Source organism: Limanda limanda, chromosome 19, assembly GCF_963576545.1.
Source record: "Limanda limanda chromosome 19, fLimLim1.1, whole genome shotgun sequence".
NCBI classification, from domain to species: domain Eukaryota; kingdom Metazoa; phylum Chordata; class Actinopteri; order Pleuronectiformes; family Pleuronectidae; genus Limanda; species Limanda limanda.
In genome coordinates, this window is record NC_083654.1 from 13,845,461 (window position 1) to 13,869,740 (window position 24,280).

Below are 24,280 nucleotides of genomic sequence, written 5' to 3' on the forward strand. Positions count from 1 at the left end.
TGAATAGCTCCTAAAGGTCAAAGCGAGGTCTTTTACAGGTGAAAGAAACGCTGGGTCCCCCTGCTCACACACACCTACACACACGCTGTCACTCACTCCGTCTCACACGCACAAACAGCAGTCCTCTAAAATTACCATCAACAAGACGTAATGGTGCTATGCGCTGTATGGAAACAGCATGGTGCCATTTCTCCTTTGTTATGACTGGATAAGTGGGATCAAAGACAGGAGAAGCAAACAGGGGAACATGATGGCTTCTGTTCCGAGCTGCTGCTCAAAAAAAGCGCGGCGGTGTACAGCACTATTTGTTAAAAAAAAGTGTGTCACAGTCTGTTGTGTATTTTGTTTGACGAGAGCTTTACACAGGGCTCAACATTCAAAGTGATGCAGGATTCCTGGAACCTGAGGGTAGCAAAAAAAAAAAGATGAGTGGACCCGGGGATATGATGACTTTTGGAAAACCAGCATTGACGTGTTGCAGTATTTCCCCTCACTAATCTCTGGATGTTTTTTTGGGTGATGGAGACTTTTCTTGCCAGCCGTGTCATAATGAAACTCCTCAGAAATCAGGCAGTCTTACTGTCACAAGCGCCGAGGAGGAGGAGGTGGCGCAGGGGAAGTGTAAAGATGACTAAGATAACAGAATTATCTGAAAGTAATTTGTTTTGCAAGAGCATCGTCATGACAGAAGCTTTTCCCTTTAAAAACATCAGTCACATGGTTTACCCTTAGAAATGTGCAATGTCGTGTAGCATTATTCTGCACTACCAAACCATGGGGAGGCCCAGCAGCAGGCCCCTGCCCCATTAGCGGGGAAACCCTGTGCATGTTTGCGTGCCAAGCATCTCTCCTGCTGGTTTGAATAATTAACTTGGGGCCTGTTTATCCTCTGGGCTCATTCAGAGCTGCTGGACCGTTGACTCAAGCTTTTTAATTCCTCCAGGTTTTTTGGCCAAAAACCGGGGGGGGGGGGGGGGGAACGGCGCCGGCTCTTATGGGACTGTGCTGAGACACAACACACACTTTCTCGTCTGCAGGGTGTGAAAGTGTGCGGTTTGTGGTCATTTCAGACAGAAAGTAAAAAAGGTGAAAAGACTCCCTGACGCATAGCACCTCTAATCTGTTATGACCCTAAACATGGGGATTTCTGCTAAATGTGCTTTTTGGAGATCAAGGTGTAGACTAAGACAATAATACATATATGATGAGAAATATGCAGAAGCAGCAGTGACAGCAATGGAAAACCTGTTCTATCGAGATTTGTTACAAATTGTAAACAGACAGACAACCAACACTGAAGGTTTAGTTGATCCGCTGCCTTGCTTCATTGATTGTCAAAGCAACGCAATTCCATTCAAGTAAACGCAAACACGTGAACAAAGTTTTCCTGACCCTCAGTCACTAAGTGGAGATGAGAGTAATGTTTTATTGACGCCACTGGTAGCGAGCAGCGTTTTTTATTGTATTTGCCGCACGATTGATTGGAACATGTGCTCATCTATATTCATTTGGACGCTTAAAGCATCTTAAGGAGAAAAAATGCTGCTTGGGGTCACAGCTACACTCAGGGGAAAAAAAAACAGGACCATTTTTAAGATGTGCAGACTCGCTTCAGGTAAATCCTCGATCTACGTGAAGCTTTAATGTGCGTTCAACCAACCAACTTCTACAAAGACGGAAACCACACAGACGATGACTTCCAGTGTATTTGAACATCTATAAGACTTTTTGGAGCAAACATTTTTTTTATCAACCTCGCATATACCGTGCATTTATACAATGTTTGCTTATGTTTATACTAGGGATGGGGGAAAAAAATCGATTCAGTTACAAATCGCGATTCTTGTAAATGACGATTTTAAAATCGCCATGCTACCTCCCAAATCGATTTTTTTTTAATTTAAAAAAAAACATATTTATTGGTTTATACGGGGGGATATATGGGGGGAGCAACATCACCCCAGAGCATGTTGGCCAGCTCTGCCTACTTTTTGTTTATTTCAAAGTTTATATTTTGAGTAAACTTTTATTCATTCGATTTAATTTACCTTTTATTTATTGTTTAAAAGTAGCCTAAGTGGCATACATTTCTTAATCTGTCAGTTTGTGTGCAGTTGACAGGGGCTATACAATAATAGGGCACATTTTTATTTATTTCCTCTATTGGCTGCCCGGCAGTCATTAAGTTAATGTTAATATTTGAAATAAAACTTGTAAAGGTCTAAGTGAATTTGACTGTGTTGTATTTGAAGGTATGATTCAACTTTTTTCCATGGTCCAGTATTTAAAAAAAAAAAAAATAACCGAAAGAAATCCCAGGAAATCGTAATATCGAATCGCAATACTTACAGAATCGCAATACATATTGTATCGCCACCTAAGTATCGTGATAGTATCTTATCGGGAGGTCCCTACCAATTCCCGTCCCTAGTTTATAGACTGTTCTGCCTTTATAAACACAGCTAAACCAAATGCAGCCTCGGCAAAGTGTACACAGCATACCCAAGGACGCTCAGCAGCCATTACTGGGCAATCTCCAGCTCTGGTTTCACTTCCCATTAGCCATTCAGAGCCATGACAATACCCAGGGGGGGGAGACAGTGCAGCCCTGGCTTTCTACTTCTGTAGAGGCCTTTCGCAAAAGTCATTTCTCGTTATATACACACACCACACCAACTCTTCCAGAACGCTCATGATTTTGCAGGATGATGATATTCTTCACTAAATGTCTGACTTCAATTAATTACCATACTTTATCTCCGCTCATTATAAGGAAAGAGTGTGTGAAAGGAGGAATTCAACCTCCAACCTGAGTGACCCTGGGGAAAACAAGGGGCAGAGGGGTCATGTGCTTTTACAGAAGGAAAATAAAACCCTTAAATTAACTATATAGATTTACCACTTGCTATTTTTTTTATCTTGTATTACAGTGTCTTTGCCCGTGTGATCTTCTGTCCCTGTGGCCGAGTCAGTGTTACCTTACCCCTGCTCCGGTCCCAGATTAGCCATCAATCCCGTTTTATTCCACAGGCTCCGACAGCCCACCAATCAAATGGCAGGACGGGGAGGAATATGATAGTGGATTGGCTCGTGGGGGGGGAAAGGGGCGGAGCAGCTCAGCCATCCCCCAACAACAGCAGCGTGCTGTGAAAGTGAGCCTGAGAGACGGAGAGAATTTGCTCGTCCAGTTTAGCCTCCACCTCCACCAGTGTTTTACTTCTTCACTCGCTGCTTGTGCCTGAGACCTCCTGTGTGTCTCTCTCTCTCTCATGCTCACTCGCCCCGACTCCAGAGCAGAGCTGCCCTCGCCCTGTGTCTTCTGCTCCCTCAGCTGTCAGTCGGCATATGACTGCTGACTCCGCTTCTCACAGGGACACTGAACAGAGCTCTGCCGGGGCTTCAGCCATCACGTACAGACACACACACACACACACACATAAACACTGGAAGCTGGGGGAGGTCAGGTTGGTTCCTGGCGGAAGGAAGCAAATTACACACTGCACTACACATGCCCACACACACACACACACACGGATGCACTCGTATGCACTCGCTCACCAGCGGCTCAGCTCGAGTTGAGCGGCGTCTCTTCGCTGACCTACTTCTTCACTGTCACTCAGGAGCAAACGCTGGGCAAACTCGCCTTCAACACGAACTCGGCTTTAAAGACCACTGTGTGCATTGTGTGACTGTTTAGGATCAAGAGGGGGCTCCTAACATCCTAACAACCCCCCCCCTCCTTTAACCTGTAACAAAAAGAGCCCCCCCTCTCTCTCTCTCTCACGACTGGAGGTGTTAACAGCCAGCTACAGCCTCCAGCAGCCATCTTGTCTGCTTGTGCGAGTGAGAATGGAAGAAGAGTTTTCAAAAAATGAGGCAGAAATACGTGTTGTTAATATCATCACACGGGCACCTTTTAAACTTTCAGCTATCCTGAATGAATATCACTATTTTTGAGATTGCATCTTTTATTCTATCTTCTTCTTCTGATCTTCCTAAAACAGCGAGTCTTTTCTTTTTACGCTGCAGACTGCTTTAGACCACAAACGGCCTTGACATGCTTTTTCTGTTGCTGTACTTTAGTGTTTCCCTTTTAGAAACAGAAAATATTTGTGATGGAAGAAGCCTTAGTGCTGCCAATGCCACTACCCTTCCTGATTCATATTCTTCTTCTTCTCATGCTTTAAGCTCAAAGGGCTTAAAGCATGAACAACGTTGTCTTCACCTCACTCAGGCCCTGTACACACCTGGTTTTTACATCCGCTCTGAAAGATCCGATCACAAGTGGCCAAGCGTGTACGTGTGTCCACACCTCGAATTAACATGCGTCCTGAATGTGTCACCTATGATCGGATCTCAGTTCCCCGCTCTACATGCAAATGAACACGTATGTCATTTGTGTTAGTTAAGACCAGACAATGAGGTTTGAGGAAGTCAGAGTTTACAATACGTGTGTGTGTGTGTGTGTCGGCACAAGCAAGCAAAATAAACTACAGCGGCTCAGAGGATGTCAGCTGAGTAGGAGGTCCTTCATATGTGGTCCAGACCTCCTCCTCCGACTGTGGTCTGGCGTGATCGGATCCAAATTCGATCAGAGTGAGTTTCCACCTGCATGTAGAGCAGTCGCCTTGTGATCGGATCACAAAAAACAGATGTGAAAACCAGGTGTGTGAGCGCGGCCTCAGGTCCACTTCTGTTTGTTTGCAGGTTATGACTAACACCTGGAAGTTAGTTTCAGCTAGTAAATGCTTGTGTTGAAAATGGTCGTACCACACACAGTCAACGGATCTGTCGTTTCCAGGCAGTCAAATTTAATTATAGAGCGAAATTTTCGGTCAGAACCGAGAGAAAACTAAGCAAGCCTGAAGAAGCCTTAAATAAATTGCTCAGCCAGTGTGACCCACCCTGTCCAAAACCTGAATATCATTTCAATTTTAATACAGAGCTCTGAAAGAAACCCACCGATAGATGGTTCTATTTTTTTTAAGGCAAGTCCTTAAAAAGGTGGTTTGAATTTCAAAATGAGAAAAGCACCTTTTGTGTGTCAGGTTTCACCGTCTAAAATTAAGCAATATTTGGATCAACCTTCTGCTTCTGGAGGTTAAACATGGAGTTCCAGGTAATTTCCAGATAAAACTTGATATTTATGAAGTCTACACCTAAATCAACGTAGAGTTGTGTTACAGTGCAGCTGTGGTGTGTTTTTTTTTTTGTATTTAATGTCCTTGCGGTTTGCCACGGTCATGGACTCAAAGCTGGTCGATGGCAACGGTTGGTGCCATGACACCTGCGGCTAGCACAGGTGAACACGAGCGGGTAAGAGAGGTGCTTCCCAGACTCACAACCACAACACACACACACCGACCCAAGACACTGGAAGCCCACAGAGGGGGAGAGAGCATGTGCCCATTGTCAGGGGGTCTCATGAGTCCCCCCCCCCCCCTGCTCTTTCAAAACCCTGACAAAAGCTGCAGAAATAACACCTACCGGGCTAGAGAGATAGAAAAGGGGAGGGTGAAGGCACACAGACGGGACAAAGAGAAATGGAAGGAAAACGGCACCACGGCCCGTCAATGGATATTCATTCACCTCTAGGGGTTGCAAAGGGGCGGAAAGTTTCCATGGGAAGTTTAGCTGGGGAATTTTGGGAATTTTGGATTGTTCATCTGTTCATCTAGCCTATTTCCATACATTTCTCCATCAATTGTAAAATATGTTTACAGACGAATCCAATTGTTTGGCTAACTATTTATATCTCTGGCATTGCATTAGGGTTTTTTTACAAACTTTTTTCTCATCTTATTCTACAGAACAATGCCAGGTGCACTATCTCATGTGTGGAGACATTTCACCCCATCCAATGTAGAAGGAAAGCCTGTGTACATCTGCAAATACTGTGCAAAGACCTATGTTAAGAATGACACAACGATGCAGATGCATATAGTCAAGTGCCCAAAGTTTCCTCAGGGCTCAAATCAGCCTATAACAAAACAAAATGTTTATATTCATGTCTGTATATGACAAGGTAAATACAGTTAGTATAAATTACCCACAACATTTCCAGTTTATTCCTGTTAATTCCCGTATATTCCTGTTAATGCCCGTTAATTCCCGTTAATTCCCATGGAAAGTTTCCAACTTTGAATATTCCCGGACTTTTGCAACCCTATTCACCTCCGTGCTTTGGAGATCACTTTCCCCACAGAAACCACTCTCTCCTCTCATTAGAACGTAAACAGTCCACTCCTGGAAAAAGCTGAGCTGTACTGAAATTAACCCAAAAGAGGAAGCGGTGGATGCAGATATATAACTGGCCTTGGTTATCAGTCAGCCGTGCAGTCACTCAATCACACAGGCAGCCAACCAGACGGGTCAGGTGGGGGTGCGCTCAGAATAAACTCCGCCGCTGAGTGACAGCTGCCTCGGCCAATCAATCCGCCTGACAGGTTATTCACACATCAACGCCCTGGTTTATGGAAATCATAAGCAAACATGCCGTGGAGCACAAGATGCATTTACAAGGGTTTGACTCATTCAATTCCCCCCCCCCCCCCCCCCCCCGGGATTGTTTGATTGTTCTTTCAGTGCAGGAGAAAAGATGATTTTTATGGAGGAAAGAGAATGATTAACTGCAGGAACTTGGAGAGCTCTGAGGTGTTGAAGTTGGCCAACATCAAATTTTACTTGAAATAATCTAAATCTCTTCGCTGCAGCAGAGTTTAGAGGAAAAAATAGATTTTAAAAACACTCTTATGATCTTGTAACCACAGGCACGGCTAGGAACTCTGGGCCTCTTGTCAACAGCTCACTCCAGGTCTAAAACAATAAACATCTAATCCCTGTCATGTTACAGGGCTTTTGTGCAGCTCTGGGCCCCCCCGGAATCGATCGAGGGTCCCCGCTCGCCACACGGCGCCCCCCCGTCCGTGACACCAGTGAAAGGAGTAATCAATGGGATTTAGCTTGTGCTACAGACGCAATAACAAGACAAGTGAATAAGAGATTTAGAGCCGTGCGCGTTGGGACGGATGACTGACATAAATTTGGCGTCACGCTCAGGGAAAGGAGAGGTGAGTGTTCAGGTTGTACGTTCATAGGAGGAAAAGACATGTTGAGGAAAGAGGCCGGGTGCAAGGAAGGAGCAGACAGCTGGTTTTTAAGTAGCTTCATTTCCCATGATACCACCTTGGCCACCAGTTCCACTCGAGATGATGCGTCACAAGGCTTAACTGCTCTGCTGAATCAAATAAGGGTCAACAAGTCTGACCTCAGCGGAGAAAAAAATACATTATCACCTCAATAACCTCTTGTATTTTCCACTCATGACACCCCGATGACAGTTGCATTTAAACCTTAAAAGCAAACGCTTGACGTAGGCCCGAGCGTTTACACCGAGATAAAACATTAAATATAGGCCAAGTCACTCGATATCACAACCATCATTTTTCAGCCAGGGTAATCAAATTCACGAGCATGACCTCTGGGGGAATATTAAACGAGAACATAACATGTGTCGTCTCTCAAATGTTTTGCAGGGGCAGGGGCGGGCGGGGGGGTGAGATATCCATCTACGCTGGTAAATCCGGTGTAAGAGGCGAGCCAGCAGCAGTCACAGAAGCTGCGGTGAATTTGCTCCCCATAAAAAATGAGCAGTGGGTAGATTTCGCCGTGGAGTTTGCCAGAACAACAGGAGGGAGACTAAATGATTATGTTCCAGCAACACTTGCCCCCGGCGCTCGGAGAACAACACTCGGGGTCGAAGTGGCACATTGCAGCAAAGAGAAATTGTGATTTTAAATTAGTAAAGTAAATTGCTGCTCACTGAAATTAGCAAGTAGCCGGCTGTTAAATGAAGACAGCCTCTTTATGGGATTGACAGCAGGATGACTCAGGAGAAAGATACTCGTTTTAAGTCCAAGCGGTTATGACAGACTGATCCTGTGCAGAACACGAGCTGTCAATCAAACCGAAGCTCGGGCGGCTTCCACGAGTCAAACTCCAAACTCAGAGCGACAACTCTTCCTCTCGCTGTTGCACCACTCGGGACGGAAAAGGAAAAACTGTGTGTGCGTTGTGGCCTGTGAAGGGTTAACCAGCAGCCGGCTGAGTCTAATGCATTTTGTCGGAGAGATAAGATTACAAGTTAGCGTGGTGGTTAACAGAAGCCACCGCAGCCCTGCACTGACAGTTGACAGGAAAAGCAGGAGCTGGGCCTTAAAGCACGGTCACACAAAATACACACTTTTAGGAACATTATGACAAGAGTTTAACTTGCCTCTATGGTCGATGGGAACGAGCCTTGGCGACACGACCATCGCTGACAAGGGAGAATATGAGCTGGAACTTGAGCGGCTAAATAACATTTAAGGAAACGTTTCACAATCGATCCGTTTTACATGTACACACAGATACACCATTGTTTTTGTGAGACTTAAGTTTTGCTAAATATCCACAGTCATGTTGACAGGGCGTAAAACATTGAGTCTAGATTTAAAACCAGATTACAGTTGTTTAAAGAGAAATCATTGATGGAAGCCATGAAAAATAAACTGCTGTACAATATGGATAACTTTTTTGGAATAGAATTTAGTGTTAAGGCCGGCGCATGCTTCTGCGTTTTCACGGAGACGCAGGAGCCCTTCCGGGCCCCTCACGGCCCTTCCTACGTCCTTACGTGCGTCGGCCAATTTTTCTAACTAGACGGCAAAGCCCCGCAAGCGTCACCCGGCCGCTAGGGCTGTGATTGGTCTGCTGACTACATCATTTCCGGAGTCGCATTTCCGGTTCATGCCCGGAAACCACGGAGGATTTAGAAGAACGAATATGGACCAGATAGAAGAGCACTTGGCAGAAGAGATCCGACACTATGTCCACTAGTATAACCCGTCACTAACCGGCGGATTTTTTCGCCAGAAAAAGGCTCTGAGGAGCCGCCGTGGCGATGTAAATAAATCGCTCTTCTTCGTGCAACACACGAAGAAGAGCCGACTTCGACAAAAAACATTACTGCGCCTAGTGTTCTGGCGGGGAATTGCATGGCAACACGCGCAACGGTTGGAGAACCATGAATGAGAACGAGTCCTGCGTTACAGCTGCGTGCCTGCGGGCCCCTGACGACGCAGAAGCATGCGCCGGCCTTTAGTCAGGATCCCACATTGTTGAGATTGACCATGCAAAAGACTCAAACTGCCAACTCAACATCCAACACACCTATAAACACTGTGCTTCCCACATGGAGTCCCTTTTACAAAGCAGCACAACTGTTCATTTACAACTCACCTAGACCTCATAGTGCTACATCCAAAGCCTATTTTCTCTGTATTCTGTTGTGTCCAACATCTTAAGCCTTTTAAAGCTCTCTCTGTGTGTGTGTGTCTGTGTGTGTGTGTGGGTGTGTGTGTGTCTGCAGATTACAGTGTAGCCAGAGAACATTATGAAACAAAGCCAAGGCTTAGGCGAGGGACTTCCTCTGTTAAGGGACTTGTATTGCAGGAGTCCATTCCCTGGCACAGCCACCGGCACAAAAACAGACAAGAGGCAATTAAGAAATGATTTTCACCTTGCAGCTTGGGACAAAACCCTCCTACCTCCACCCCACCTCACTCCACTACACACAAAAGGCAAAGTCTCTGGTGCCTGAGGGGCCCGGAAAAAAGAAGGCAGGGGTCGAGACTGACGGGACGCAGGGTACAGAGAGATGGCAAGAAGAGCGCTGGATGCATGAATGCAGGGAGACAAGTTTCATTGCAAAAGCGAAGAAACACGCAGTGTATGGAGAAGTGGATTGGAAAGCAAAAAGAGTATGAGAAAGCTGTGAGTAATGGCCTCAGTTCAGCGGGGGGGGGGGAGAAGGAGGGTGATGCATGAGGGGCAATTAGACGGTGTCCGTGTGTAGCTAGCAACCTAAAGATGAGAGAGACGCGCTCGCAGGCCGACAGCAGCTTCCATCACTGGTAATTGACCTGAAAGGGCAGCAGGACTGGAAGTGAAATAAATTAATTTAGGTCCAAGCTCAGAGAAGAGAGGAAAAAGTGTCAAGCTTAGAACAAGTCAAGCTGCAGGGCTCAGAGAGTCGGAGATTCATCTTTACTGCTGAGATATTTTGATGACAACAAGTGGAAGTAGTGGGTTTGTTAATGAGTCACTCGGCTTACTGGTAGTCATCTACGAATAACATGACATCATTACTGGAATGTGCATATTCTCCATGAGTGAGCCTTTCAAATAAACACATTATAATGCTGGAGGTAAACAAACAGAAAAAGACATGACACTGGTCTCATTCATTCTAATTTATCAATGGTTAATCAGGCATTATAATAAACCTTGAGAGTCAAAGCTCTGGTTCATTATCAGACCTGCAGCCCACCCGGGTTGTGGCCGGTGCTCAAGGTTTACTGCTTGCACCTGTTCCTGCAAAGGCCTGCCATTTTTTTCATGAGCACATTTTTCCAGCGTGTACAAATGTGCCAGTTCTGATATGTTCAACCTCGGAGCCTCAGCATCATAACTGAGTCAAGTCAGTCTGTGTTTGACGAGGAGCACGGCTGGTTGTTGAGAACTGCAGCTTTTTGGGAATCTGTTTTAACCGAATGCACAGAGACCAAGCAGTCTCCATTCCAGTCCAAAGTTGTGGAAACCATTCGACAATCCATTACTAGAATGAATCAAACTACTCGATTCCAATTCATATTTGTTAATGCATTAGTGGATGACATGTAATAAATTCATGCATCACATATCCTTCTCGGGGAAAAGACAAGAACTAAAACCAAGGTTTAAAATCAACTGTCATCTCTGACTGAATGTTAAGAGTAATAGGAAATTCCGCAACTTGACAGAGTAGTGAAGGTGTTTGTCCCAAAATTCAAATGACTATCAATGAAGCATAAAAATTGCAATTTACTGAGCAGAGGTCACAGCAGCAAGGTTATACAAGAAGACCTGCTGGCTGAGTATGGAACAATATTATTAAAAATATACACAGCCCATATTCACAAATGACAATTTGTCTCATAGAGCTTTTAGGAAAAACATCAAATCATGAATCTGTACATTTCTATTTCAAATTATGAAAGAAATTAAACACAAACACAGGATGCTAATGATAGAACATGAAAATGTCCTTTTCTGCTTTCTCTCGGTTTTCATTTTCAGGGCCTCACACCTGATTTCTCAGACTCTCGGATTGGAAAACAGATCTAGTCACTTCCCCAGAAAGCAGCCGGGAGCCAGATGCTCCAACGACAATAAAACTTTAATCTTCATCTGCCGCTCTCGCACACCCTCATGAGCTGAAACAAAAAGGAAGAGCTGTTCCACTCGCTCAGAAACCTTGTCAGCAGCAGCACGTTGTCGGTTTCTATACAAAGACCCACAATCACACTCACTCACATCCCACATACACACCATCGCCATAGAGGAGAGCGCAAAGTGGCTGGAGGATGGGGAAGGGGGGGGGGGTACTTTCTTGTCACCATGGTAACTTCCTGCTTGTTGGCTTTCAGATTGTAGTACGCTTTACAGTAAGTTTGTTTCGATTTTTTCTTAAGTGCTCATAACACACGCACTACTCATTTCCAGTGTATGAAAGTGAGCGTGAATGTACGGCAGTCGGGCTCTGAGTCAAACAGTGGTTACCTCACTTCCTGTCCAAATTCCCCAAAACAGCGACGGGCTGAGTGAGCTCTGGTGAGATTTGCATGTGCTGCATTGTATATTGAGAGTTATCACCACGGAGCAGCAGGCAGGCCTCACCTTCACTGCCGTCACTGTGGATAGATCCAGTTGAGATGGTTGCTTAATTTCATTATTTCTATCTTCTTGAATCACAGGTTGTGATTTCCAGGGCTGGCCCCCTCTCCCCACCCCCCCCCCCCCCACCCCATGGGCCTTGTGATGTTTGATCCAGGGCCAGGGGAGGCCGGCCAGACATTCAGCCCAGACTATGGCGCCCTTCCCTCAGTGTACCATGCACTCTAGCCCCCTGCTGTGAGGCCTGGAGGAAATCATGCAGCCAGGAGAATAGTGAAAGCCCTCATCCATTGAGCAGAGGTTGAAAACGGGGGGGTGGGGGGGGGACAATACCTTTGACTCACTCTGCTTCTCTCTGCGGAAAAAAAAAAACTTAAAAGCACCTACTGCTCATAAAAAAAGAAAAATCAATAGGCGGAAAAGAATAGAAAAATCAATACCACTGAACTGACTTTTGTCGGCTCGTACTGTTTTTAATACCGCTTTTCATTTATATGAATAGATTAGGAACAAAGGGGAAGGATAGCACCAAAGTGCACCACAGAAGCTGAAAAAAGAAGATCACAGCATGGATAGACTAGTGTTTGATAATGGCAAGAAAATAGGCATTTAACACTGTTAATGTAATGAGTGCAGTGAAGCATGAAAATGGAAAGTAGTTTCCCCGTGTTGAAAATGACCACAGAGGGCTAAATTATGCATGTGCATGTATGTTAGTATGCTGTAGTGTGTGTGTGTGTGTGTGTGTGTGTTGGCGGAGGGGGTTAATTCACACAGCTGTGCAGGATCAAACTGGAGAGGGATTCCAAAGTTTCCTTTGGCGGACCGAATCAAAACAAATCGGATGAAAGAGTGCTGGATGCCCGGTGAGTGCGACGAGACAGAGAGGAGGCGAGCTGCAGAACCAGCAACCACGTCGCTCGGCAGTCCGATCTTTCAGGCAAACAATTATCGCACAAAATCACCCGTTGGGGGAAAGCTAACGCAAAGACGAGGGAACAGGTGCTGCTGATCACACACGGGCTCCACCTCTACAGCCGAGTCAATTCCACAGCTCGACGAGGAGCAAACAGCCCCACTTCTCTCGTCCTCTCTCCAGCGCTCTCTCCATCGCCTCACTTTGTAGCGAGCGCTGAGTAATAGAGTGAAAGAGCTGAGCGCGAGGAGGTGAGAGAGATAGAGTGCAACGGAGGAGGGGAAAAAAAAATGCACATGGTATTCCATTACAACACAAGATTGGGGTGGGGGGGGTGAAGCGTTTCTCACGGCAGAGGGAGGATGGGGGGGGGGGATAGACGCAAACTGAATTGGGTATATATTGACCTACAAATCAAATAAACCCCTTTATTCTGCCGCTGAGTTCACAACCACCAACCACCACCTCCTGTTTTCTCACATAGAAGCTGACATGTGAACCGGCGCATCCGACAACTCAGCAGCAGTGCAGACCCCCCCCCCTCCACTCGTACCATGTTTCAGCATTATAGCGTGCTCCTGCCCGGTCCGGTAAATACATTCTGGACTGCATAATCAGCAGGAGTGAGGGCCGATGCAGTTAACACCTTCTCTGTGTTGAATCAGATTAAAAAGATTTACCACGGCCATTCCTCCTTGAATCAACACATTTAGCATATAACCTATTTACACCATGACACCTTCGCCACAGTTCTACTTTTTCGGTGGTCACTCCAACCACTTTAACCCGGTGGCTCATTACTCTGCTATAGATGGGCTGGGAAGGGAGGGGGGTGCCATCCCACATTAAGGTCTCACTAAGAGGCCAAATGCTCTGTGAAAAAAAAAAAACAGGGTTGCGTTCGAGAGCTCTTTAACAGAAGGGAGGTCACTGTTCCACAACTGGCCAATGTGTGTTGGAGAGCAACAAATGACGGCTGTCCAAAAAAGTAAAAAAAGAGGGATAATGAGTCGACTTTTTTGACAAGGTTCAATTAGTTTGGAGGCGACTCAGAAAACGTGAAAAAGGTTTGACCAAGCTGTCTCCATTCCAGTCCAAAGTTGTGGAAACCATTCGACATCCATTACTAGAATGAATCATCAAACTACTCGGTTCCAATTCACATTTGTTAATGCATTAGTGGATGACATGTAATAAATTCATGCATCACATATCCTTCTCGGGGACAAGACAAGAACTAAAACCAGGATTAAGGAAATTCCACAACTTGACACAGTAGTGAAGGTGTTTGTCCCAAAAAAAAAACAGGGTTGCGTTCGAGAGCTCTTTAACAGAAGGGGAGTTCACTGTTCCACAACTGGCCAATGTGCGTTGGAGAGCAACAAATGACGGCTGTCCACAATAAAATAAAAAGAGGGATAATGAGTTAAATATTTAAAAACAAGTTATCACGGGGAAAATACCCTCATGGGATATTAAATGAGGCAGCCAAGAGGACCTGAGGTGAGGCCGGTGGCGTGTTGGCAGGAAGAAACTCTGCCTCATAGAAAGAGCAGCTATGAATGTGCACTGACTGGCAGAATACAAATAATTCAGCATTTCACCGGAGAGAAGACGAACGGCAGAACGATTTACTAATCTCAGCGGCACAGTCCAGATGTTTCCGGATGTTGCCTGCAAAGCCCTGTCGGCATACGTTTGCCGGTGGAAACTGTGGCGTTCCGGGGCAGAAAGAGAGGGAGTAATGGAGGATCAATACCGACTGAGCCTCGGCGCTGTTGCTTCATCCCCCCGAGGCTTAATTCACTGGATGTGCACAGACGACGGTGTCACAATAGGGGATCAGATGGGATTGACCACAGGATGAAAATGTAAGGAGTGTTTATTAAAGTGATGTAGCCGAGATGAAGCGTGGGGGGGGGGGAGGCCGAGCGCAGATCGGTCGAGAGGTCGTCTCAAACATGTACAGAATGGTCATTAAAGGCTAATGCCAGGCTAAGCTACAATAGCTGGGTGATTCTAAAAAAAAAAAAAATACGAGTGAAAAAAAACAAAACAACGTAATGCCCCCTATTCCAGCTTTAGAGAGCTTAGAGGAAAGCCAGGGGCTAAGCTGACATTTGATTTGAGCTACAAACAACAGTACCTGGACGTTTGTCTGATTATTTTGTGTATATAGTTCAAGAACAAAAAAGAGATATTTTCAAAACGCCTGGAGAAAGATACAGTAAATAATGAAGGAGACTGTTAATTGTCTTGTACTTCTAAACGTCCTTCATTGGCCCCTGTGAAGCACTGCAAGGCCAAACCAAAGACAAAGCTAAAGTGTTGATTCAGCTTCATAGGGATCCTGAACGGATAAGCTGTGGCAACCACACACACACACACACACACACACACACACACACACAGACACAGACACACACACACACACAGACACAGACACACACACACACAGCCTCTCAGGGCCTGACCAGCTGTCTTGCTCCCCCCCATCTTCGTCCAAACCCACAGGAGCAGGAGGATATAAATCACTCTGCAGAATTAAGACGAGCGCGGAGGGAGCGCATGTGGTGTGCGTGACACACACACACACTCGCACACACACACTCACATCCGCCTGCGTTGGCCGCCCACTTTCTCACCGGGTCCAACCAGGCCTTGTGTCCAACATTTGGAGCATATGCTGTAACCCACCTACACAGGCCTACTCACAAACTGCTCCTGACGGAAACACACGCCGTGTCCAACAAAGACAGTCACCCCCCCGTTCTGTGGCAGTGTTCCTCTGAACCGACGCTGCTGACAGCTGACGAGGGTGGGACTCCAAATCCGGTTTCTCTCACCTGCTGACAGCAAGCGTACACCTGGAGACCTTTGCCTCTGCGTGCGAGCGTGCACCGGTGCCAGCAAAATGCCGGAGATTGTTTCCCACCCAGTGCCAACAGCTGATAACAGAAAAGGTCACGTTGCATAACAGGGAATTTGTGGCGTGTATGTGACATAATTCTGCAGGAAACAGGCGTCGGAGAAGAGCAGCGAGGCAGAGACGGTAAAGGGTAAACATGGAGAGAGAGTCTGTTTTCATGTCAAAAGGGGGAGAAAAAAAAGAAGCTAAGCGCTGATGCATTTGGCCGCCGAACATCCACCGGCGTTCCAAACTGCAACAGGCAGCTCTCAGAGCGCTTGTAATGATGCAGTAAACTTTCTGTTGGCAGAGCAGATATTAGTTAAAGGGGAGAGGAAAAAAAGCTTTCCCCATCTCGTACTTAATAAATACATAAATAAGGCTGAATTAAAAAGAGGCTGGGCTCGCAGAGGCAGTGCTTGTCAAGTGGGCCGGCCCAGGGAGAGGAGAGAGGAGGCCGCAGGGACGCGAGGTTGTGTTCCTGCAGCGTGGGAAGGACGGCTTCCTCCGTGCTCTAACACAACAGAGAGGTCGGGACATGAACCGAGGCCTGGCAATCATTAATTACTCCGGCAGATCTCAGTGCTGTGAGATCTGAGGCAGCGGAACACGTCGGGCTGATGTGTCGAGCTGCTTCGTCCACACAGTGTGAAGGTACAGTGGGTTCTCTCTGCAGAGTGTGTGTGTGTGACACAGAAACGGCTCCATTGTGTTTCCACTGCTGGCAGTCTCCATGAGGACTTTTTTATATTCTTGGCAGTTTCTCACTGATACAGTTTGGCAACATTATCAAAGTAGCCCTGCTTTGATTTCTCAAATAAAAACAATGAAGCTGGCTGATGTTACTTTGAAATTAAAACCGGTCGTCTTGCTACATCCTGATTGTCTCAAAATCTGAAATACACTCATCACCGTAAACTTCAGGATTCCTTCATGGAAAAACTGTCCTGTATAAAAGCAACACTGAGAAATTGAACGAGCACTTTATCTTTTACCATGGAGACTTTCACTGGTGCCACGTGGAATATAACCGTAATGGACGTAGTCAAATAAACAGGCAGTAAAACGTCGCTTTTGCCACAGTACACTTTGGTTTGCCCCGGTAGCCATGGCGACGGGGAGGTTGAAAAGTGAACCCTGCCATGTTGCACACGTGAGGAGAGGGGAGCTTATGAAAGAAGAATTTGCATTGAAACATAAGGTTAAATGAAGCGCATTGACGCCCAGGCACGGTGGAGAAACAACCCTGTGACCCTCTCTTCATGGTCCTACATGAGGCCCACATTTCATTTGGACAGCCCAAGAACGAGAGAGCGAGACACAGAGACGGGGGGAGAGAGGGAGATAAAGAGAGGAAAAAGGAGGAGTGGAGGGGGAGAGTCTGGGCCTTTGCTCTCCCCGTTCTGCCCCCACTCTCTGTTTTTGTTTCCTCTTTTTGTGCGTGCTCGACGCACACACTCGCAGCGCAATGGATTCTCAACTTGGCCCTCATCAGTTGTGCGCCTGATGAAACAAACACTGACAGCCTCTTTACATTTGTAAAGGCCCCTGCAGCAGCTGTGCTTGTCCCACACACACCATGCATGCACACAAACACACACTCACACACACAACCTTTGAATCAGAGGCCTAGCCCCAGCTGGGGCCTACAGGAAGAGCAGACTCGGCACAAAATGGCCCTGGCTGCACTCTGCCGTGCTCCTCTGCTGTTCTCGCTTACATGCGTTCACAAACACATGCATGCAGGCGCACACACACACACAAACTGTGTGTCATGTTTCATTAGGCCGAACAACACTGCTGCACATTAGCTCTTGGTACCTCGGTCATTACACGGCGTCTTCCCCTAAAACACTATCGAGCAAATGTTTGTTTATTATTATTTCAAAGAAGGAGCTCGGAGTTTCTCTTCAGTTGACGTCAGTGACGAAGCATCTTCAGAGAAAAAACTGACGGAGCAAAATCTGGCTTCACTTTCTGCTTCTGTTCACAATGAATCAATCCTGGTGGAAAAATGACAATTGCCTCGCCTTGTTTGCTTTTATTAAGGACCCCCCCTCCCCTCCCCTTTTCTTCTGTGTGATTTTATGACTGATGGATTTTAATATCATTCGCAGAAAGTAGGTGTTTGTTGGGCATGAGGTGGGGGAGATGGGGAGGGGAGGGGGTAACAACTCACACCCATGTTTCAGGGGAAATGGTTAAGCCAAGCATGTATAATTGTCTTACGCTAATTAAAGGGGGATAGGAGAGGGGGAGGGGGGGATGAGCAGGGACCAAGAGTCCTGTCTCAAAGCCTGGAGGGGGGGGGGCCTGGGGGGTCTGGACTCGTCCAGGTTGGTTGCAGGAATTGCACATTTGGGAGCCTCATTGGTCCGGGGGAGACGTAATGCGTCAGCTGCAGAAAACACGACAGATGTGCCACACATGCGTGCACAGACACACACACACAGACACACACACACACACAGACACACACACACACAGAACCGTGCATCCTGCAGCAGGGCACACAGACACATCATTTCCCTAACCCTCATTCTCTGGCTCCAGTTCTAATTATACCACCAAGTTATGAATAGACAAAATAAAGAAGAAAGACCCATCCAGTTTCAGAGAGTGTGACACTGTCTGGCTCAATTTAAACTGGGGACTTTTCTCTCAGTTCGTCATTATTTCTATGGCACATCCTGTTTCCTCAATTCAGAGGAAAAGACTTAAAAACAACTTGACAGGATCTACATTTTTTTGCAAATTTCCACCCACTTTTTCAATGCATGGAAAATGATACTTGGGTAAACTGAAACTTCTTGGTCATGACCAGAAAAACCGTACTGTCATGGATGAACATTAAACAAATGAAATGCCAACTATGACTTAGGAACACTATGGGATGTTTACGTCTGCAGCAAAATGCATCCAGTAAAACTTAACACACTGGAGAGATGCAGCGTGCCATGTGAGATCAGTGTCTTACATCGGTGTCACCCTCCAACAAATAAATGTGGAAGCTCATATATTTATTTACAGACAGAGCGTATTCAGAAGCAGAGAGAGATGCATTTAGATTGCTTCCCTTTAGTGGAGCACTCTTCTGTTATAAGATAATAGCGTAACAGGAAGTAGGTCAGCAAAATTATACAAAAGCGGTCAATTGAAATCTCAATGAAGTGCTCTTCTGGCGTTGTCAGATCTACGTGTTTGTATATTTGTCTGGTCAATTACTACAGGCTGAAACCATGCGGACACTTCAAATACTGAATGAACGAATTTTTGACTTTTATCAGCAGAAATACTGATTTAATTGCCTAAAATGTTTTCACTTTATTAGAGAAACAGAAAAAAACAGGCAAATTCAGATTAAACACAAAAAGACAAAGTTCTTTATATAAATTATAATTGTTTGCTTGCTCATGCAAACCTGTTGCTCCATTTGTCTTTGTGTATCATTTCATTTAAGCAAAAACAAAGATATATATAATGCTCAGCTTTGGGTCAACTCAGTTTAAAGCGTCTCCACTTGGAGAAGCAAACTTTTTTTGGAAAGAGGCTCCACATGTTGTTTAGATAAGTGTTGGTGGAGGGAGATCAAAGGGGGGTGCAACAAACTTTAAAGCCCACTCCCATGTGACCAAAAAAAAAAGGATGCATGGTAACTTAGTGGAAGAAGCAAAATGCTGATGTGGGTTTAAAGCCTGAAGGAGGATGAATGTGTTCACCAGACCAGAACCAAGACCTGGACCGGGACTAAGAGTCTAACCCAGGGACTACTTTATCTCACAAACCCCCCCCTTTTCCTCACGAATGAGTGTGCGGAGAGAGAAAATGGTCGCTTCTTCTTCTCCTTCTTCTTGTTGTGGGTGATCGCTTCATACATGAGCCCCCTGCAATGCGACTGCTCGTTCAGAATCCGCCTGGCTCCGGCTCTCCCATGTGGATTCACCGGGGGGACGAGACCCGAACGCGTGAGCGCTAATCCTACCCCCCCACACCCCCCACCAAAAAAAGATGGTGTAACCCCCTCGGAGGACTGCTGCACTAGAGGTCACCTGCAGAACGGGGATCTCAGGGACCCTCGTGGGGCAGGAAAGGTGCAAAGACCACCACCGAACCCCCCCACTGGACGGATGTGCTGACCCCCCTAGCCCCGGCTCCTCTGGCTGCAGGAGCCGGGGAACATGTCGCTGCACCGGGGGAAGGAGCTCCTCGAGGTGGGAGCTAGAACGTGAGGCTGCTGGTTGTTTTTTTAAATAATAATAAAAGGAATAAAGGAGAAAGCCCCAGGACCGGGACGAGGTGGAAGCCATGGCCGGACCCGGGGCTCGTCTCCGCGGCCCGAGCACCGGGAAGCCACCGAACAAAAGCCCGTTCCTCCTGTTCACACTTTGCCAAGTCCCTTTCATTTCGTAGCCCCCCCCTTGCGTGGCTTTAGCTCGCAGCCAAGACACACGATGGGCCACACACACACCCCCCACATTACATCTTGTACAAACGGGTCAAAATAGCCTCATCACCCCCCCACCCCTTAGTGTTCAATAGCCTCAAACATGTCTGGTGTCGAAGAAACGCTGCAACACGGACACCGGAGAAACACAATCCTGTCCCTTTAAATCAAAGGCATGGAAGTGCAAACACGTTCAACTTGTCTTTTTTAGAAAGAAAATGGTATTCGACCCACATCGAGGAGGTGCTGGTGGTCCTGGTGGTCACCTTCACAGCCCACCCACCCCCCCAACCCCGATCAAAGTTTACGCGTTTTCGCCGAGGCGAGCTAAAAAAAAAGCCAAAGTTGACCCGAGCGAGCGCCCGCCTTGGCACGGATATAGGAGCTGGGGTACTTACGTATTTCTTTTGAATGATATTCCTCTTGGGTCTTTCCTTGCTCATCGTGCAATCCCCAGGAGTTTACAATAAACAGAGAATGGCCACATGAATGTCTTTTCCTTGTCTCTCTCTCTCTCCCGGAGCAGCAGCAGCAGCAGCAGATTTAAATCCCCGGCTCGGTAGGAAAAAAAAAACACAGAGATCGCTGCCTTTACGCGATCCTTCTTCCCTCGGCGTCTCTCTCTCTCTCCTTCGACTGTATTCCCACACAAAAAAAACAAAATCAAGATACCGATTCAAGGGTCGAGGAGCAGCAGGGACCCGAGCTCACTCGCGGGTAACATAGTGAAAAGCAGGACGCACTTCTTCTTCTTCTTCGTCCCCTCGTCGCTGCGCACTCGCTCCCGGCTCCTTTCAAATGCATGTATGTGCGCGACGTGATGTCAGCAAGTTTACATCTTGCGACGAGAAAACGAATAATAAATTAAAAAAAAAGGTTTTAAAAAATTTAAAAAGCTCGCTTGCTTCGCCTGGCTTCCTTTCTTCTTCCTCCTCCTCTCCGGGCGGTGTTCTCTCTCTCTCTCTCTCTGTGTGGGGCTGGAGCCTGCGGTGGACGGGAGTGAGCTCTCCAGCGGCTCGGCTCGACTGACGGAGAGCAGCTCCTTTCTTCCCCAGCCTCGGCCCCCGGCAGCCTATCACATCCTGCACCACGCAGCGGCAACTTCAAAATCCGCCTGCCACTGAACACCACGTAATCTGCCCTCACCGGGTCCCCTTGTGCATTTGGATGGAATCTACGGTATCTGGGGTAGACTGTGTACAGTGATCTCACATGAAAAGGTGATATTTCATCCCCTATAACATCAGTTTTTACGGTTAAAGGGTAAGTTCACTTAAAAATGAAAATTGACTCGTTATCGACTCACCACTAGGCCAATGGAGGGGTGGGGGAAGTGTTAGAGTCCACAAAACACTTTTGGAGTTTCTGTAGTGGTCAAAAAGCTTAGGGTGACAGTTGAATGCCAATTGGGTTCACCACATATATCCAGAAAAACGGGTTGGAAGGCTGATGATTCCAGAAATAGACAATTTATTCAATTTGTACAAATTATTTAAAAAGACTGATCAAACAGCACAAGATCATGTGCAAAGGATGAAGTACTGACCTTTCTAAAAAGAGAGCAGCCAAATCCAATAAAATTGAAGTCAATGGTGACCAATTCTTTAAATGTAAAAAAAAATTACAAAAATAACAGAAAATGGCTGCACATTGCTCCTGTGGTGTCATCCCAGTGTCCCTAAGCACCAACATTAATATTTGACTTGAAACAGCGTCTTTTACACCATGTGTTTAGTCTTAATGTCTTTAATGATCTGTCCCTCAGTTACTCTACACTTTAATGTGCCATGACTCATTCTATTCTTAAAATTCATTTTTTTCATTGTGTCCCTATACGTGTGGAGATAATGTAAGTTCATAGCATATTTTCCAGGTATCCTTCATTAGAAGACAGGGCAAGATGGTAAATGTCCCCTGTATGTGTGAAGTTCCTCTGCACAATTTAAGTTCAGTGTTAGTGGCCCCCAGCGAATGTTAGGGACATTGGTTCAGTTGTGCACCTTAGCGTCATCAAGTGTTTTGGCCTTGTAATGAACGAAAGAGGCCGGAATTGAGTGCGGTCGAGGATAAAGGTAAATCTGCTTCTGGCTTCTATGGCAGTACTATGAAAGCCATGTGGTAAACACTGCCAATTTTAGAACATAGGACAAGATGGAGAATATCCCTTGTATGTTCTACAGTGCTATAATTAAAGCCTATACCACCAGTTGATGTGAGCGGATGCTAGCGACCACCAGCGGATGTTAGGGACATATCTTGGCATCCTCAGAGCATTTACCTCCACCAAGGCCCTTATGAAACCAGATTTAATTGCAGTAGATTCGGATCATAAATACCCTTCACCCCCAAAAGGTCCAGTTTTTTCATCAAGCTCCTATAATTATTATATTAAAACCTAAAGAATATCCAGAAGAAACTGTAGGGGTACAAAAGGTATACAAAAAGTGGAGGTTCACTATTTCTTATGTAAATGTCCGATCCCAACCCCCGCACCTCCCCCACAAACCGTGTGGTTACACATTAGAGCAGAGACTTGCATTTTGAGAAAGGCTTTCAGGGATCTTTTCACTGTAGAAGTTAGTTACATAGAGTTTAGCCTGAATTCCATGTATAATTACTATTCTTAATTCAGAGTAATTCTTACACATGTGTTTCCTGTTTCAGATGAATCCCTTTCTTATTAAGCCAGGAGAACACCCAGTGGAATCAACACACCCCAATCTGTTTTAAAGTCAAGGAGAATGTTGACCACTTATTTTCATTTCCCTGGAGCTAAGTTAACACTATGCATGTGTGTTTGTGGTCCAGGTATTACAAAAAAGTTACACTATCGTCCTCCTTACTGGGACAAAAAGAAGGTCCACAAAACATAAATATTAAATACTAATGTGAAACCTTGTTTTAATGTTAGAGAAAGGTTAGATTTAGGTTTACATTTAGGGTTAGGAAAAGGGAAGTAGTATGTTAAAGGGTAGATTATATCTCCAGGAAATGAAGTCAGGGTCTTCTGAAGTCATTGAGACATGGCTGTGTGTGTGTGTGTGTGTGTGTGTGTGTGTGTGTGTGTGTGTGTGTGTGTGTGTGTATGTGATAAAGTTGGTGTGAAAACTGTATTTAAGTTTTCAATCTATCCATCTGTCTGTCAATCCACCACGGGGATACACCATCAATTCAATGTACAGACGTGATTCAAAGAGAATCCATCCTACAGAGTTGCACTGAGCCCCTGACTTTTCCTCTAGAACCTCATGAACTGGATTTTGTCTTTCATCACATTCTCATGTGAGTCTCCTTCTGTATTAGTCTGAGGATGTTTAGCCCTCTCAAGCTTCCCTGCAGCTCCCGCTGGCTGAGAGGCTGAGGCCGGACGTTCACATCCACAGGCAGTTCTCCAACATTCACAGCTTCTTCACCCACGTGTCTCTGCTCTGAGGAAACCAGCTCATGGGTGTGAGTGAGAAATGTTGAGAGCAGCTTCAGCATCACCCTGAACCCCTCGAAGCTACACTCCTACAATCAATCCCCAGCATCCGCACAATCACGCTGATTTCATTATCATTCCTGTAACGAGGAAGAGCCATCGATCGCTCTCCTGTGTTTGATGTAGATTTAGCATAACGCGGCAAAAGATCAAAGCACTAAACTTACCCATGAATGCATGAACAAAGGCACCAAATCAATAGCTGACGGGTCAATATTTTTTGCAAGTTTTAATATATAGTAAAATGAATCCTAATCTTTTATTTAGAGGAAAATCCATGGGCAGTGTATGTCAAAAAACTGCAAAATCTCTGCTGCCCCTTTAATATGAGCGTATTCCTTTTTGCCTCTAATCAATGATGTCTTGTCCTCTGGCTGCGTGGAAGTCAGCGAGGCTATTTTGAGACGACGCAGTGGAACACGCTGCCTTTAGCCCACATCACCCGGCGCTCTCGGGGGGTTGGCCAGGGTCTTCTGCCCTGCTGGTGCTGACATTTAGGCCCACATGAATCAATGAGACAAGCTGTGGAGGGATGCCTGAATTTCACAGCAGATAACCCTCCTCACACGGGTGACAGTTTGCCCACACCATGTGCAGGGAGGAGCAGGGAATTAGAGTCGTCTCAGGCCGAATCCCTCTCGTGCAGAGGGTGTAAAACATAACGGGAGGAGAACTGTATTTCTGCACTGACAAAATCGAAACCATTAATGAGACTAGGATTAAGTATCTGGGTAAAATAACTCAGTGTGTCCGTGTGTTTGTGTTTTTCCGTAACTG

General features: G+C 46.0%; 1 protein-coding gene across 1 annotated transcript in view; it reads right to left on the bottom strand.

Annotated features, from left to right (window-relative positions):
- jarid2b (jumonji and AT-rich interaction domain containing 2b) overlaps positions 1 to 21,031 on the bottom strand; it is a 111,255-nt gene extending 90,224 nt beyond the window's left edge. Inside the window, exon 1 of the mRNA XM_061092912.1 lies at positions 20,421 to 21,031. Within this exon, the coding sequence (XP_060948895.1) occupies positions 20,421 to 20,465 (45 nt within the window). The 5' untranslated portion in view covers positions 20,466 to 21,031. The remainder of the gene's footprint in view (positions 1 to 20,420) is intronic.
- Positions 21,032 to 24,280: the final 3,249 nt, after the last annotated feature.